The sequence below is a fragment of the Corylus avellana genome, chromosome ca9 (genome assembly GCF_901000735.1).
Source record: "Corylus avellana chromosome ca9, CavTom2PMs-1.0".
Classification (NCBI taxonomy): domain Eukaryota; kingdom Viridiplantae; phylum Streptophyta; class Magnoliopsida; order Fagales; family Betulaceae; genus Corylus; species Corylus avellana.
The window spans coordinates 18,808,930-18,823,607 of NC_081549.1; the positions used below are offsets into that span (position 1 = coordinate 18,808,930).

Genomic DNA, 14,678 nt, shown 5'->3' on the forward strand with positions numbered 1-14,678 from the left:
CTGCCGAGGACGAGTGCTTTTACTTTTATTTTTTACAAATTGATATGAGCAGTCTATAATTGGTAAAATGATTAAGCAAAACTCCGACTTTTTAATTTAATTATTTAGTTTCTTGCAAAAAAAAAATCATAGTTAGTGTGATGCATAATTTGCTCATAAATCTGCTAAGATGGTAGCAGCAACCTTGTACAGTGAACTAAAACCCAGCTACATCCAATACAGTAGAAATGAGAAGGGCAAAAAGAAAAAAGAAAAAGAAAAAAAAGAGGAATATTTTGAAAGACACAATCTTATGAAGAAAGTGATTTCTAATCCTAATAATTATACTTGTAGCTCAAAAGACTATATGCCACATGCCTTGATACTCATCCCCTGAGTACAGGTACACAAAACCCTCCTTGAAACAAATGCATTCTGAATCTTGCCTGCTTCCCAAGAAACTCCTACCCAAAAGAAAGACATAAAAAAAAAAGTAATACTATTTAGTAGTTTACCATACGACGGTTATATAAATAAAATGGCGTGGCGTTGAAAATCGGTTCTTAATTTTTTATTTTAATTTTACAAATACTGATCGAAAAATTGAATTTCACTGTCATATCATCAAGTTAGACGTCATTGTAGCATTACCCATAAAAAGAATGAAAGCATCATTTAATGAGGGATCCACGCAAGCATGAGAAGAGCAATGGAACCCCATACTCATTAGCATCTAATAATTGGTTGTTGGATTTTCTTCCAGCACTCTCACCCAGTGGAGCAACTTGGCCACCGACAAAAAGCGAGTTCGTGTCCGGAGCGGGCAGGGTGGGTGAGAAATCAGTCGGTCCATAAATGGTGGCCGGGATCTGATTCCTTCTGTACATGCTCGCAGTTCTCCTCTCTGCTTCAAGAAAGTGACGGAGAGACGGAGTATTGCTCCCGTTCACAGCATCAGTCGTCAGCTTTGAGCACAGTGAGAACAACCAAGGCTTGTGCTTGTAGCCCTTTCTGTCTCTTGAGGTTTCTGCTGTTCTCCCCCTTGCTGATCTTCGTGAAAGCTCTAAAATGCTAGAAACCCCAATGAGGCTGCCGAGCGTGATGCTTTTGTCGTGGAAGAATGACCCAGTTGACTGAAAACCAATCCCATTGAAGAAGAGTTCAAGGAGGAAACACAGAGCATGAAATGAAAACACCATAGTAGCATTATATTTTATACAAAGAAAACAGCTCCACATCTAAAAGAACACGTTGAAGCATACATACAGGGGCAAACGCCATCATAGACAACCATGTGGAAAGAGTTAAAGTGATTTCAACTTTAAATAAGCGTAGCTTAGAAAAAAAAAAACTTTAAATAAGCATGAACATGAGATTAATTAACTGAACACACATCCACACATGCCAAAGCAGGTGGGAAACATCAAACATTAGACATAGATGTAGAACTTTGCACAGAAACAGTTTTCTGTCATCTTGGTAACTTGTTGAATCGGACTTTGAACTATCTTATCTGGAAACTAATTGCTATCTGGTGAAGAAATCAATAGCCTTTTATACATTCGAACTTTTGACTATCTTATCTGAAAACCAATTGGTATTTGGTGAAGAAACCAATAGCCTTTTAAACATTTTCGAAATCGCATTTGGCAAGACATATTTTAAGAACATATAGTGATGTGATTCTTAATCACCAAAAAGGGAAAATGGGTCTGAATCAGAGGTGTATGTTCATTCTAGTCCATACTTGTAGGTCGTGACAGTTTAATAATTATATAGACCTATACATAACAAGAGAGGGGGAGTGTCCCGTGGGTAGCATTATCTCTCGTTCTTTTTATGATTCCTGTCAAAAACTGTTTGTCAGCAGAGCGTGTGCAGAGTGTCATCATAGAAACAAGTAGACAAGTATAAAGGAAGGAGATAAGGGTGTTTTGTTTCCTTCTCAATGTTCCATTGCTTTCTTCTTTTCTTTTTTTGTCTTTTGTTTTAGAGGGATAGATGTATTCCTTAAGAAAGAAAGATATACTGACCGCAGTATCAAGATCTGAAGAAGAAATGGTGGAGGAGCTGGAAGAACCGGTGAGCAAAGTGCTGAAGGAGACTGATCCAGACAAATCACGATTTCTCACAAACCCAACTCTCGCATTCAGTGGCCTCAAGCCCAAAGGCCACCCTTCTTCCTGCATTCCAAACATATCCTAAAAAATCTCCAAAATGCTTAGGGAAAAAAAGAAAAAGAATCAACAGTACCTGTGGTGCGGCCATGATTCTCTTGCCCCAAGGATTTGGAAAAATGGGACTGATTGATGTACTATGAGAAGTCCGGTGAGGTGACCTCAGAGAAAGAATGAAGTGTCATTTCCACCATTATCCACTATTCTGACCCAAAGTAGACAGCAAACCAAGGAAAAGGAAGAGAACATTAAAGAAAAAAGAAGTAATTTTCTGGTATTGCAAAGAACAGTGTTGATGAGTAAAGAGGATGCACAAGAAAGTTAAGTAGTTTAATCTCAAGCAGTCCAACCACATTGCCTTTGAGCGCAAAGAGTCAAGCAAAACGTTCATTGAGAAAGAGAAAGAGAAAGAGAGAGAGTGACGTCTTACCGTTTCTTTGAATGCATCTTTGGCTCGGCAGACAGAATAGCAAGCGGAAGGTGAGGAGGAAGTGAGAATAATTTTGTACCAGAGTGTGATAAAAGGGGGAGCATCACACACACACACACACTGCAGAGAGGGGCAGTGGGAGGCAGCAACTCCAGTCACTAAATGACCATTACGCCCCCCGGGTTCACTGTCAGGCGATTCTGCTTTTGTTTAGACGTATAGATAATAGACCCCCCCCCATTAAAAACAGGATTTTTTTTTTAATAGAAAAAAAAAAAAAAAGGTTGGAGAAATTCAGGATATTGAAGCTAGTTAGAGCAGAGATGGGTTGTGTTATATTTTAATAACGAGAGAAGAAGATGCCACACTGAAAAATTCAAAAGGAAACCGTTGTGCTTTGGTGGAATCAACTGCTTCATTGTGTCTTTCCAGGGCACCTTTTACTTTTTGGTCCACAAGCTCTCTTCTTTTTTCTTCTTTTTTTTTTTTTGTTTTTTTAATCTTTGGGTCTGACACAAACTTCGCTTAGTATCTCGTAATTCAGCCCAAACTCCACCAGCTAAAGTCTCAGGTCACAAGAGCCCTCTTACAAATTTCAACTAATTTGGATATCTAATTACATTAGATCTCAATCTCTCCCCACCTCCTCTTTACCGTCTTTTTATTCTTTCTCTTAGCTCTTCAAATTATATGAAAAATATTAGAAACATTTGCTAATTTTTCAACTAAAGAAAAAAAAAATTAAATTATTTTTCTAAAAAATATTTTCAACTAAAGAAATTTTCGAAAACAAAACATTTGATACAGGAACAAATGGGGACCTTAAAACAATTATCCTCCGGGCTCCATTGGCCCAGTAGATCCAATAGCACTGCCAATCCATGATTGTCGGTGTATCACCAAGAGTAGGAAGGTGTAACATCTATGGGAAAGGGTGGGTGGGGGATTGGTGACATATAACTACTGTCCTTTTTCCCTACTATAAGAAAGAAAATGATATTTTGTCTCTTTAGTTTGAATGGCACCAATATCATAAGAAGCAATTAGGTAGGGTTCTCACTCAGCAGGCATATACAGATACAACTTTTGCTTTGCCTCATTTTTACAATTCTCAATAAAATCCTTTTTTTTTGTCATACATCAAGAATTTAGTGAATCAGAAATTACTGTGTACAAAATTGATCCTTTTCAACTCTGGACTTGGCTTGCACCAGGTCGATATTCTCCAATTCCAAGCAGGTCCTGCGAATTTGAAACATGTATTGAAAATTTCAGCAGAAAAGTAGGCAATATCAATACGAAATCTGCTTCTTGATGTTACTTTAATTTACCAAAATTAAATGCTGACATATATCCATTACCATTACCCCATTATCAACCAACTTCCTTGGGGAAGAAGGAAGTTATAGAGATCTTAAAGAAGAGAAAACAAATCATTGAGGTAGTTTCATGTGCATAGAGTGTACCACTCTTTGGTGTGCTATTGAAAAAACGAATGTCACTTGTACCAAAGATTAATCTTCATGTCGCAAATAGCTTTTTCAGAAAGCACTAGTGCATGAAATATCAAATAATACAAATCATGGCTTCCAAAGCAAAAGAAAACTAACATCAGCCTAAGAATAGGAGTGGAAATGAAACAATGCAATTAGGATAATGGATCACGCACCATTTCCTGCTTATTGGTTCGCTAAGGAGAAGAAAAGTTCATTAGGTTTTTTTTTTTTTTTTTTTTTTTTTCCTTTTTTCCTTTTTTTTCCTTAGTGACCCATTTTGAACTATGAACTTCTGCTTTCAAGTTTGCTACCCCTTGGGGTTAAAGCACCAGGAATCAGTTAATGAGGCAAGACAGCCCATCCTGATATTACTGATTCAAATAATGAAGTATTTGAGTCATTAACAGGTCAGCGTTGAAGCCCGAAACATTGTTGTAGCACTTCCAAGCTAGTCATCTCAAATTGTCATCGTATGTCTAGAAATCTATCCCTCTATCCTAACGTTATATCAAAGTCTTCAGTAATCTTCATAACAAAAGCTCCAATATTATCTTCTTCAGTAGAGGTATATAACATTTACACTTGACAACAAAATTACTACTTCTGTCTTTGGAACTACATCTCGTAGAATCTGCAACCAACCAATGGTTTTTGAATCTCCTTCCTTTCATAAACAAGGGGTGTGATGGATGGGGTCACGGTTTTGATCCCATTTGATGCATTAGTTGCATCTGCCTATCAAAAAGATGTGACTAAGGCAATAAGGTCAATATTGTTTAAGCCTCAATTCAGGTACAATGCAAGTCATTTAATCCATACAACTTTTTCTATCTTATCTGGGGCACCTATTAGGATCCACAGAAAGGAAAAAAATTTATTATTAAAGCTGCAATTTAACAATATGGTAAGGCTCTAAATGAGCTAAGCTGGCCAACCTTTGCCTAATTGATTGAGCGTGCGATTACAACATTAGGCTAAGCTCCACTTGATCGTTTAAGCTACTGTGTATTGTAATGTCATTCGAAGAAACCAGCCATAGTGAAACATACAACTAGTTGTTGAATCAAAAGCACATTTAGGCACAAGCCAACAGGAAGAGGGAAAGATATACCTGGCAGGCTTTATTTTTGGCTCTGGTCTCTGCTGTACTGGGTATATCATGATTTGGTTTTAAAAACCTCTTCTCACGCCGCTCACATGAGCCCCATGCATCTGCGAATCTACCACCTCTGATAAGAAAAGAAGAGAAGTGCAAAACAGTAATCAGAGCAAAAAATATATCAGATATACTAAAAATGATATGACTTCGTCCTGGAAAGCTAGAAAACATACTGCATGTATGCTCGAACTACAAATTCAGCACGCTGAACATTACGGTTCTCATCAAACTCAATGGTCTTGTCTTTGATTTCAAAAGAGAGATTGAAGTAAAATGATATCTTCCTCCAGCCTGCTTAATACAGATGCCCCATGTTACATCTACTGCTCCATGTTGAAACAGCAAGAGAGAAGATACCCATGACTTTTACCTGATTTTTTTATGAAAGGGTTTCCAGAAATCGTTATGTAATCAGTTTTCTCCAAAATCTGTCCATTGAATGACATAAAAGACAGCACTTGATTAGAACAATGTGCAGGGATTCCATCGGAATGTTTTATGTGGTACGTGCACCCATCCATTAAGCAACCATGTCACAACTGTCACCATGTTATGTCTATTATGCAGATACATTTAGTTCATTCTGAACAAACGACTACTAGAAACTCAGAATTCCAAACATTATGCTTCAGAACCCATCTGAACAAGCAGAAAAAATGGCAAGTTACGCAGGTAAGAGTGTAAAGTACCAAAAAAAAAAAAAAAAAAAAACAAAACACAAGTACATTCAAATTCAAAAACTTGCTAGCCACCCAATCAAAGAAGATGGTAGGGTCACATTTGACAAAAACGACTGGAAATACAGTATGTAATATACTTCTGTGCAGGAAAACTCAAGTATGGTTGCTTCTTAAGGTAAACACACAACAAAGCTCAAATTCACCAAAATGCCTGAGCAGAAATAGGACAGAGGAAGATGCTAAAGAAACTTCCTCCAATATCAAAAGAAGCATGATGTACAACAAGAAGTCTTGTGAGCACCAATTATGGACAGATTCTACCATAGGAATGTAGTCGTCTCTCATCAAAATAACGCTGGCCTTAAATATTATATCAATTACTATGAGTGACATACTCATACCATATCTGCCAGTCAGCAAACCGCAATGGATTCTATTACAGTACTGCCAAATTGTCTCTTCAGTTTTATATCTATACATTACGCCATATCTTCCATTCATATAGGTTGGAAATGGGCAAAACGAACAATGGCAGAGCGCCAAATCCATCATTGTTGAACTTGATATTTTGTATATGTTATATACCGCACTTCTAAGTAACATCAACATGATACAAAATTATTCGCATATATTCCATTAGCTCATATGCAAATAATACAAATTTGAAAATCTAATCAAAGCAAAACACAAAACACAAAACACATCAAAGTAATTACCGCCATAGCAGCATTCTGATACTCTTTGAACAGCGAAACCGATGGAAATCTTCCAGACAAGCTATGCCTCACATTCTCCTCCTCTCTCCACCCATAGCTCCCGGAGGAGCCCTCCGAACGAGCGCTAATCTCCTTCACGTCGAACCTCCCAATCTCCGGCGACAAATGCGATTCCGGAGACGAATACACCGGCGTGGTAGGCGTGTGCTGCACATTCCTGAGCAGGACGAGAGGGCTGCTGCTCTTGCTCACTTCCGAAGCGCAAGTCCTGGCGATCTTGCGCGGCGGGCGATAAATCCAGGGTTCGTGCACCACCTCGCTCTCGGCCGAAACCCTAGAATCGGCGTCGGCGGAGGTGGGGGTCCTATGGTTTCTAGGGAGCTTTGTTGGCGGCGAGGGGCTAGAGGATAGGGGTTGGAAATTAGGGAATTTGATCGCGAGCGGTTTGCGGGACTTGGAGGAGGAGTGAGATGCTGCGGCGGAGTCGATTACGGCCCACAAAGCGGCGTCATCGAGGTCCTTGTCGTCGGCGACGGTGTAGGGAATTGGGGAGGCCATTTGTGGAATTAAGGCATTTAACTTTGGAGATTAGGAAAACAAATTAGGGTTTTACCTGAGAAATTATGGAGGTGAGAAGATTTGGTTCATCTCTTTGGGTCTGAGAAAGAAGGAAATGGGCACGGCGCGCGAGACCGCTTTTCAAATTCAAATTGTGGGAGGCACTGAAACGGCGTCGAAGATTTTGATTAAGTCGGTTTAAGCCTTTAAGGTATTACTTTTTTTTTTTAACATGTCCCCACAAGAGGGGAGGAGGATTCTAACTAGTGACCTCCGTTTCATTAGGGCCTTAGGGGTGGTCTCAGCGGATAGAAATGGACAAAAATTAGCCTATGGATTAGGGGTGTCAAAAATTACCGGGGAATCGGAACCGAAACTGAAAAACCGGGAAATCAGGGAGCAGGTTCAGGTTTCGGTTGCAAAAAGCCAAAAACCAAGGACCCAGATTCCGGTTACGGTTTTTGGTACCCGGTTATAACCAGGTATATATATATATATAACCGGTTTAATATATATATATATATTAAACCGGTTACTAAGCCGGGTACAAATCGGAACTGGCCGATAACCAAGACCCAGTTCCTGATTCCGGTTTCCCAAAACGAAGAACCGGGGTACCCCGGTTCCAGTCCCCAGTTTTGGCCAAAAACCAGGAATCGGGACCGGGTTGATACTCCTACTCTGAACGTAAAATAATTTCTAGAAACTGTTCCCAATATTTTTAAGTATTTGGTGCAATGAAAAATAAAAGTTAACGAAAAATATTTTTGGTTTGATTAAAAAAACCTCTTTAATTTTTAAAAATTGTAAACTATTTTCCAAATTTAAGCATCTCATTCTCAAATCAATATATCAAACTAGGACATTGCCTGGACTACGTCAATACTTCACCGGCCACTGTCAGGATTGCCGAGACTTGGTTGTGACTCCACTTGGATCTAGTTGGGACTCAGCTTGGTCAGCGCCAGGACCTAGTCGAGACTTTTTCGCAATTTAAAATTGTGATTTTCTGGCCAAACGCCAGAAAATATTTTTCATGAAATCATTTTTCAGGAAAATAAACTTTTTTCTTGAAAATGTTACAAATATATGCTTCTCATGTGCTTTTAGAATACATATTACTTTATTAAACTAGTTTATATAAATTAATTACAATTTATAACTGATTGTTGTTGTGGTCAAATTCTATACTCCTCCTTGTAGATGTCAGTCAGCCACTCCGAGTAATTTCTAGGATTACTCTTGTCTATATACACATAAAATGCAAAAAGAAAATCAAAAGAAAGAAATGAATATCAGGTCGCGTTTGTTCCATTTCCCTCTGTAAATGCAAATATCAGTATTTATGAAAAAGGCCAAAAAAAAAAAAAAAACGTTTTCACAGAGATGTACAGAGACGTTTCTGATGCAATCCAACAATATGCTTAACCGCGTCCCTTGAAACGACATAACGCGGTTCGCTCGAAACGCCGAAACGGAGTGCAAGATTCTTCACCTTCTCCAGACTCGCCAATCAGATCCAAATCGTCCTTGAGATCCACAACTTCGTCGCTCCTCCAATTGCCCCGGTTCTCGCTCTTCGAATCTGCCATGAACACCTTCAATTCATCGACGGGCCACTCGAAATCCTTGGCCACTTTCTTCGGCTTCGCCTCCGGACGAACCTTCTTCGCGCGGCCGATCTTGGAAGAGACCGCGGAGAGAAGAACAGGATCCAGGTAATCCTCGAGCTTCTTCTTCTCCTTCTTCATTGTCTTGAACTCCGTGAAACTCGCCTTAAATTGTGAGGAATTGCTGCTTGGAACGCCATCTCTGCCATACATAGTCGAATTAAACAAGAAGAAATTAAATTCCAAAAAAAATCAGTAGAATTGCTCGTGATAGAGTGAGAGAGAGAGAGAGAGTGTGTGTGTGTACGGAGATGAAATGGATGAGGTTGGAGGAGTAGAGTGGAGGGAGGGAGGACGAAGAAGGCGTCTCTGTATGTCTTCGACGGTCGCGAGAGGACTTGAGCCTTCTGCTCTGCTTCTGTGCATCGTGTTTTCCCGCCTTCAAACAACAATTTCTACTATATATATATATATATATATAATGACCGATCATATAGTTTGTTAGGATTCTCATCTCAATATTGTAAAATAATTATAGAATATAAACGTGATATATAACATTATTTTCTTTATATTGAAAAAAATTTATTTATTACCTTTGATCTTTCATTACTTTTAGAATGATTAGTAATTAACCTTAAGACAACTTATTTTATATCCAAAGATTATCTAGTTTTTTTTTTTTTGGGTAAATATATTATAAGTTATTAGGTCAATGCGCCAAAATTAAATTTTCCCATAGTTTTTTTTTTTTTTACTCTCTAAATCAATCGAAATACCAATAAAATTCTTACAATCAAATTTTGGTAACCTTAAAATTAGTTGGGCAAAAACATTTTCCTTTTAAAAAGAAATCCTCCTAAAACATTTAATTGATAGTTAAAAAGTAAACTATGTCCAGTGGACATATACGGCTAAATAGGTGCTTAAAATGTTTAAAAAAATGGGAAAATATACTTTAGCCTTTTGAATTAACAATCATTTTCAACTTAACCCCACAAACTAACAAGTGTGACAGTTTGATACATCAAACTACCAATTTGTGTAAAAAAAAATTACTCCTAATCATTATGTTGGATGGAAAAGTAGTCATGTGCCTTGCACATTATCTTTCTTTACTACAAAGTTTCTAAAATACCCATTTTTTTTTTTAAAAAAAAAAAAAAATTAATAAAATTAGAAAAACTAATATAAAAAATCAGTTAAAATATTTATTAAAAAAAAAAAAAAAATCCCACCCCACTGCTGGCTAGGCCACCCCTCAAATGCAAAAAGGGGTGGCTCTGCGCAATAAGGAGTGGTTCCTCTACCCCTACTTTTCTTTCTTTTTTTTTAGTGGTAAGTTCTTCTAAGGGAAAATTTTTCAATAGTCAAAGTGTGGTTATTTTAGGAAATGTCCGGCCAAAAACGTCACATTCAAGGCTTATTCAACCCTAATAAAGTGTCCTATTTGACACAAATTGATAATTTGACGTATGAAAATGTCACATCTAAGAGCTAAATTGAAAATGACTTTTAGACTTTTAGTTAGGAGATTTAAATATATTTGTCCCCTTTTAATAAATATAGTTATCATATTAATGGCATTGATCCCTTTTATTTAGTATAATTTAAGGTTGGGATGTTACACTTTTAATATAGTCAAAACTTTTACTTTTTATTTTTTATTTTTCTTATAAAAAGGAATTATTTATTTATTTTTAAATTTGGCCAGATTTTATATTTGCTTTTTTAGTTTTAGGTTTTTTCTAGAAGTTTTAATATTTTTGTTTTTATTTTACTAAGGATAGTTTCGTCATTAGAATGGACATTGCCAAGTTTTAGTAGTTTTAGGGGGACATTGTCACAATTGAAAGTTTGGGAAGAACATTATCAATTGGATGATAGTTTGAGGAGTGTATTTGGACTTTACCCTATTTATTTATATATTTCAGGCCTACAATGTATGTACTAATTAACAGGCAAAGTACGTACATAGGTTATTTAAAACTTACGATCATCGTTCAATCTACTGCATTACATGATCACCTTCACTCCTTGGGCTAAGCACAAAAATGCAGATGCATTTCACAAATCTGCACCGTCCATCAATTTGTTGCGCCATCCAGTTCAATGCACATACACTTACTTTCTTGCGCTCGATCGCTCTAGGCCAGCCCAAACATTTTCCCTTAAGAAATTTACCATTTGTTAATTGGACAGTTCTTTAGTTTTATATATGTTAGTAGGATACAATTTACTTTTACGATCCCTTTAATAAATATATTTTATGTGCGCACTCCATTTTTATAATTGTGATAATATTAGTAATAATCTTGACATCTAAAATTCAGCGTGGTTTCTTTTCTTTCAATTAAGTTTTAGTAAAACAAATAATCCTTTTAAAACCAAAACAACATTTATATTGGTCCAACGACTTGCAGTTTATTAAAACAAACAAATTGAACAAAAATAACAACATATATATAAATTTAATATATCACTACACTTTATATTATTGTAAAACATCTAGGCTTTTGGTAAAAGCACTTCATTCACCAAATTGTTTAGGTTGATGGATGAAGATCCAAGTGGACCAGTGGCCTCCTCGGCCAATTTCTTCCACTCCATGACCTTTTTTCTCATTTTCTTACCCTTGTCTCCCTCCATCAACTCTCTCACAATCTTCTCCACTTCATCTCTATTGGCACGATTATCAATCTCCATGCCAATGTCCCATTCATTGCAAGTATACTTGGAGTTTGTTTGCTGATCTGCAAAGAATGGCCAACAAAGCATTGGCACTCCTGCGGTCATACTTTCGACTGTTGAATGCCACCCGCAATGAGTTAAGAATCCTCCAATTGAGGGGTGGTTCAGCACTTCTTCTTGAGGGCACCAACTGGCTATTAGACCTCTTTCTTTTGTTTCTTCATTGAACTCTGGTGGCAAAATGCCCAATTCACCTACTACTAAATCTGGTCTAATTACCCACAAGAAAGGGTGCTTGCTATTTGCAAGTCCCCAACCGAACTCAATAAGCTGTTGTGGTGTCATGACGGTTATGCTGCCAAAATTCACATATAATACTGAGTTGGATGCCCTTGAGTTGAGCCAATGAAGACACTCAGTTTCTTCTACCCATAAACTATACCCAATTGATTTCAAAGGGTCATTGTGTGAGTTATTGAGCAGAAGTTGGAGAGGACCAATGGCATATAACCGAGGAAACATGGGGTATAGAGCATCCAAAACTTCATGCTCTAACGCGTCAAATGTCTGAACAACGATTGCTGAAGCTTTGGCAGCTCTCTCTACTGCTTCAACAACAAATTTGAACATAACATCATTTGGATCTGTGGTTTGAATAAAGCTCGGGAGATCCCTCAGTTGGATGTCTCTCATACCTGGAATCCAATCTATAACTGTGTCTAGATATCCATTTGTTAGATAGCTCTCATCTGCAAAAACAAATAATGTTTTTTAGTTCAACAAAATGTAATTAAGGCTCTGGACGTAAATTTTTTTTTAATGAAAAGTAATTTTAGGAAAGAAAAATGAGAGAATTGCGAGAGATAGTGCATGTGCGAGAATGTGAATCAAACTCGAAAAATAGTTTACGCTTTTATAAAAGGAAAATCATTTTACGAAAATTAAATAAAGTTTTTGTGGTCAACGAAAAATATTTTTGTTGATCACAATTTTTATTGTACTAAATACTGGAAAATAAGAAAAATGTTTTATAGAAAACATTTTATATTGAAACAACAAGAGACTAAAAAAAAATAAAAAAAGAAAAGGAATTTGAAGATTTCGGTAGGGTATTTCCCTTTTTGTTATACCTTTTAGTGGCGTGAAGCCTTTGTCCCTGAGATGAGAAAAATGCATAAGAGCCATTAAGGTGCAAGCAGAGATAGTGAAGAGCATTGCAATAGGGATTCCAAGTTCATGAGCAGCGGTAATAGTAAATGCCATGAAACCATCGGAGACAATACAAGTCACCGGAGGATTGTTTTCAGTGTTGTGGAGTTTCCGGAGCAAGTCGGAAAAAGGAGCCAAGAAGTTCTTCATAATGGAATCGCAAAGGGCAACCACGTCTTGAGTGGCGTTGGGATCCGACGAAGGGAGGCTGTCGGGAATGGTGACGAATTGGAAGTCAGGGAGACCATCCAAGGAGTTGGAGCCTCTCGATCTCAGAAAACGTTGGTGGTTGAATTCAGTGTTCACAAAGGTTATGTGAAAGCCTTTGCGGTGGAGAAGCTTTGAAAATTTGAGCATGGCCTTTATGTGGCTTTGGGAAGGGAGTGCAACACAAACTGCATGAGGCTTTTGATCTGCTCCTTCCATTTCCTCTCTTTCTGTGCTGATCTTCAGATTCATGGTATCTTGAAAAATGAGGCAATCTATAAATAGAGCTATTTGATGATCATGTCAATTTTGGCTTACAATATCTTCTTCCCACTTGACTATAATTCACGTTCTAGATTTACGACAAATGCACCGAACCGGCGGCTGGTGCTAGAAATTTATCTATTTGGACTTTTTGACTTGAAATTCTGTCCACAAAATAATTGAAACTATATCTTGTTTCTACCTCTTGTATTAGAATTTTTTGCACTACTCACTGTACTTAGTCTTCCCGGTGTCTTTCCGGTCGGGCCTTAAAAATGTAATGTGAGTTTTAAAATTATTGTTAAATTTGAGAGGATTATTATTAAATTTTGATCTATTGGTGATTTAAAAAGCCACATCATATATAAGAAGACTCTAAAAAAACTTATTACATTAGTTCATGTTCATTTATTAAACTAATTATATTTCGGCTAATTGATGTATCGTAAGTAACTTCTCATGTCAACAATTACTTTAAAAAAAAGGAAAGAAGCCACTTAAGACAGACAACGTCAGTCAATATAAAATGAGTGTGATAAATAGGTGAGAAGACTAGAGCATTATTATGAAATTTGCATTGGTGAGATGATGTTTATTTTTTAACTTACCTTCTTTTTTTTTTTTTTTTTTTTATCAGCCACTTAAAATAAGTGTAATGGTATATACTCAACTCTCATTTCGCTCTTATACAACTAGGCTGATGTGGCGGTACCTATAAGTTATTGGATCAGTCTTTATTTAAAAAATAAAAAATAAATAAAATTAAGAGCAGATAGCATTCTCACATCATCCCAATTAAATTAGAGTAGGATGATAGTTAAGTATATAACGTTACTCTTCAACAAATATCACGTTCTCAGTATAAAATAAAGGTTATAAATAGGTGGAAAGAATAAAATAATTACTAATAATAATAATAATAAAAGTTAATTCAACCACCGTTCTTTTTTGATTTTTCTTTTTTTCGACGGAACTGAAGAGTACAAAATTCAAATCAGAATTGGAATTGCAAAAAGATCCGAAAGCAAGAATTAAAGAAGCCAAGTTAGGCACTTTAACATTAAAGAAGCCAACTCTGACATGATAATCTTACACAATTTTAACTATGACGTGTATCTTCCTCGAATATCCGGCACTCGTCATAAGCAAGAAACAATAGAATGCAGCCAAACTTTGTGCACCGAAAAAATCAATTGGATATGCTTGTTGTAACAGTAGATAAACGGCAATAATTGATTAAATTAATTAATTAATTTTTGTTTTTTTGTGAGTACATAAGATAAGAAAGCAACAAACTACAAATTAGGAAAGCAATAAAAGATCTGAAAGGTCCTTTTCACTAGCAATAGGAATTGAAAGAAAACGAAAAAAGTGACGGAGAATACATTTAGAAATTTTTTTGGCCGCGGCCCAACGTGCCGCATAATAGACGTAGAAATTTATACTTCTGATAACTTTTCTAACTTTTCAAAAAAAAAAAATGATGTGATAGAATCAATAGT

The 14,678-nt window shown here is 36.7% G+C and overlaps 3 protein-coding genes across 5 annotated transcripts; all 3 read right to left on the reverse strand.

Moving 5' to 3' along the window:
- Nucleotides 1-235: 235 nt before the first annotated feature.
- Nucleotides 236-2,788, reverse strand: LOC132191483 (uncharacterized protein At3g17950-like). Of its 3 annotated transcripts, XM_059606519.1 has the most exons (5): nucleotides 2,587-2,788; nucleotides 2,233-2,356; nucleotides 2,013-2,162; nucleotides 631-1,112; nucleotides 236-443 (listed from the first exon to the last, which is right to left on the reverse strand). In XM_059606519.1, the coding sequence occupies exons 2-4, from the start codon at nucleotides 2,245-2,247 to the stop codon at nucleotides 651-653; spliced, it is 627 nt and encodes a 208-aa protein (XP_059462502.1). In that variant the 5' UTR covers nucleotides 2,248-2,356; nucleotides 2,587-2,788; the 3' UTR covers nucleotides 236-443; nucleotides 631-650. The 3 variants fall into 3 exon arrangements, with proteins under 3 accessions (XP_059462502.1, XP_059462500.1, XP_059462501.1); XM_059606517.1 differs by lacking the exon at nucleotides 236-443 and having other exon boundaries at nucleotides 572-1,112; XM_059606518.1 differs by lacking the exon at nucleotides 236-443 and having other exon boundaries at nucleotides 572-1,112; nucleotides 2,233-2,361.
- Nucleotides 2,789-3,535: 747 nt separating this feature from the next.
- Nucleotides 3,536-7,344, reverse strand: LOC132161900 (uncharacterized). The gene is made up of 5 exons (XM_059572119.1): nucleotides 6,638-7,344; nucleotides 5,612-5,669; nucleotides 5,415-5,532; nucleotides 5,194-5,311; nucleotides 3,536-3,828 (listed from the first exon to the last, which is right to left on the reverse strand). The coding sequence occupies exons 1-5, from the start codon at nucleotides 7,193-7,195 to the stop codon at nucleotides 3,775-3,777; spliced, it is 906 nt and encodes a 301-aa protein (XP_059428102.1). The 5' UTR covers nucleotides 7,196-7,344; the 3' UTR covers nucleotides 3,536-3,774.
- A 3,902-nt stretch (nucleotides 7,345-11,246) lies between these two features.
- Nucleotides 11,247-13,321, reverse strand: LOC132162609 ((R)-mandelonitrile beta-glucosyltransferase-like). Its single transcript, XM_059572883.1, has 2 exons — nucleotides 12,627-13,321; nucleotides 11,247-12,245 (listed from the first exon to the last, which is right to left on the reverse strand). The coding sequence occupies exons 1-2, from the start codon at nucleotides 13,162-13,164 to the stop codon at nucleotides 11,314-11,316; spliced, it is 1,470 nt and encodes a 489-aa protein (XP_059428866.1). The 5' UTR covers nucleotides 13,165-13,321; the 3' UTR covers nucleotides 11,247-11,313.
- Between the last annotated feature and the right edge of the window lie 1,357 nt (nucleotides 13,322-14,678).

Coding starts and splice junctions, on each gene's coding strand:
- LOC132191483 (XM_059606519.1), bottom strand. Junction 1,113..2,012: donor CTTCAGATCTTGATACTGCG/GTCAGTATATCT, acceptor ATTGGTTTTCAG/TCAACTGGGTCATTCTTCCA.
- LOC132161900 (XM_059572119.1), bottom strand. CDS start 7,195: ATGGCCTCCCCAATTCCCTACACCGTCGCCGACGACAAGGACCTCGAT. Junction 5,670..6,637: donor ATCAGAATGCTGCTATGGCG/GTAATTACTTTG, acceptor TTCAATGGACAG/ATTTTGGAGAAAACTGATTA. Junction 3,829..5,193: donor CCAAAAATAAAGCCTGCCAG/GTATATCTTTCC, acceptor TCAAATTCGCAG/GACCTGCTTGGAATTGGAGA.
- LOC132162609 (XM_059572883.1), bottom strand. CDS start 13,164: ATGAATCTGAAGATCAGCACAGAAAGAGAGGAAATGGAAGGAGCAGAT. Junction 12,246..12,626: donor AGGCTTCACGCCACTAAAAG/GTATAACAAAAA, acceptor TTGTTTTTGCAG/ATGAGAGCTATCTAACAAAT.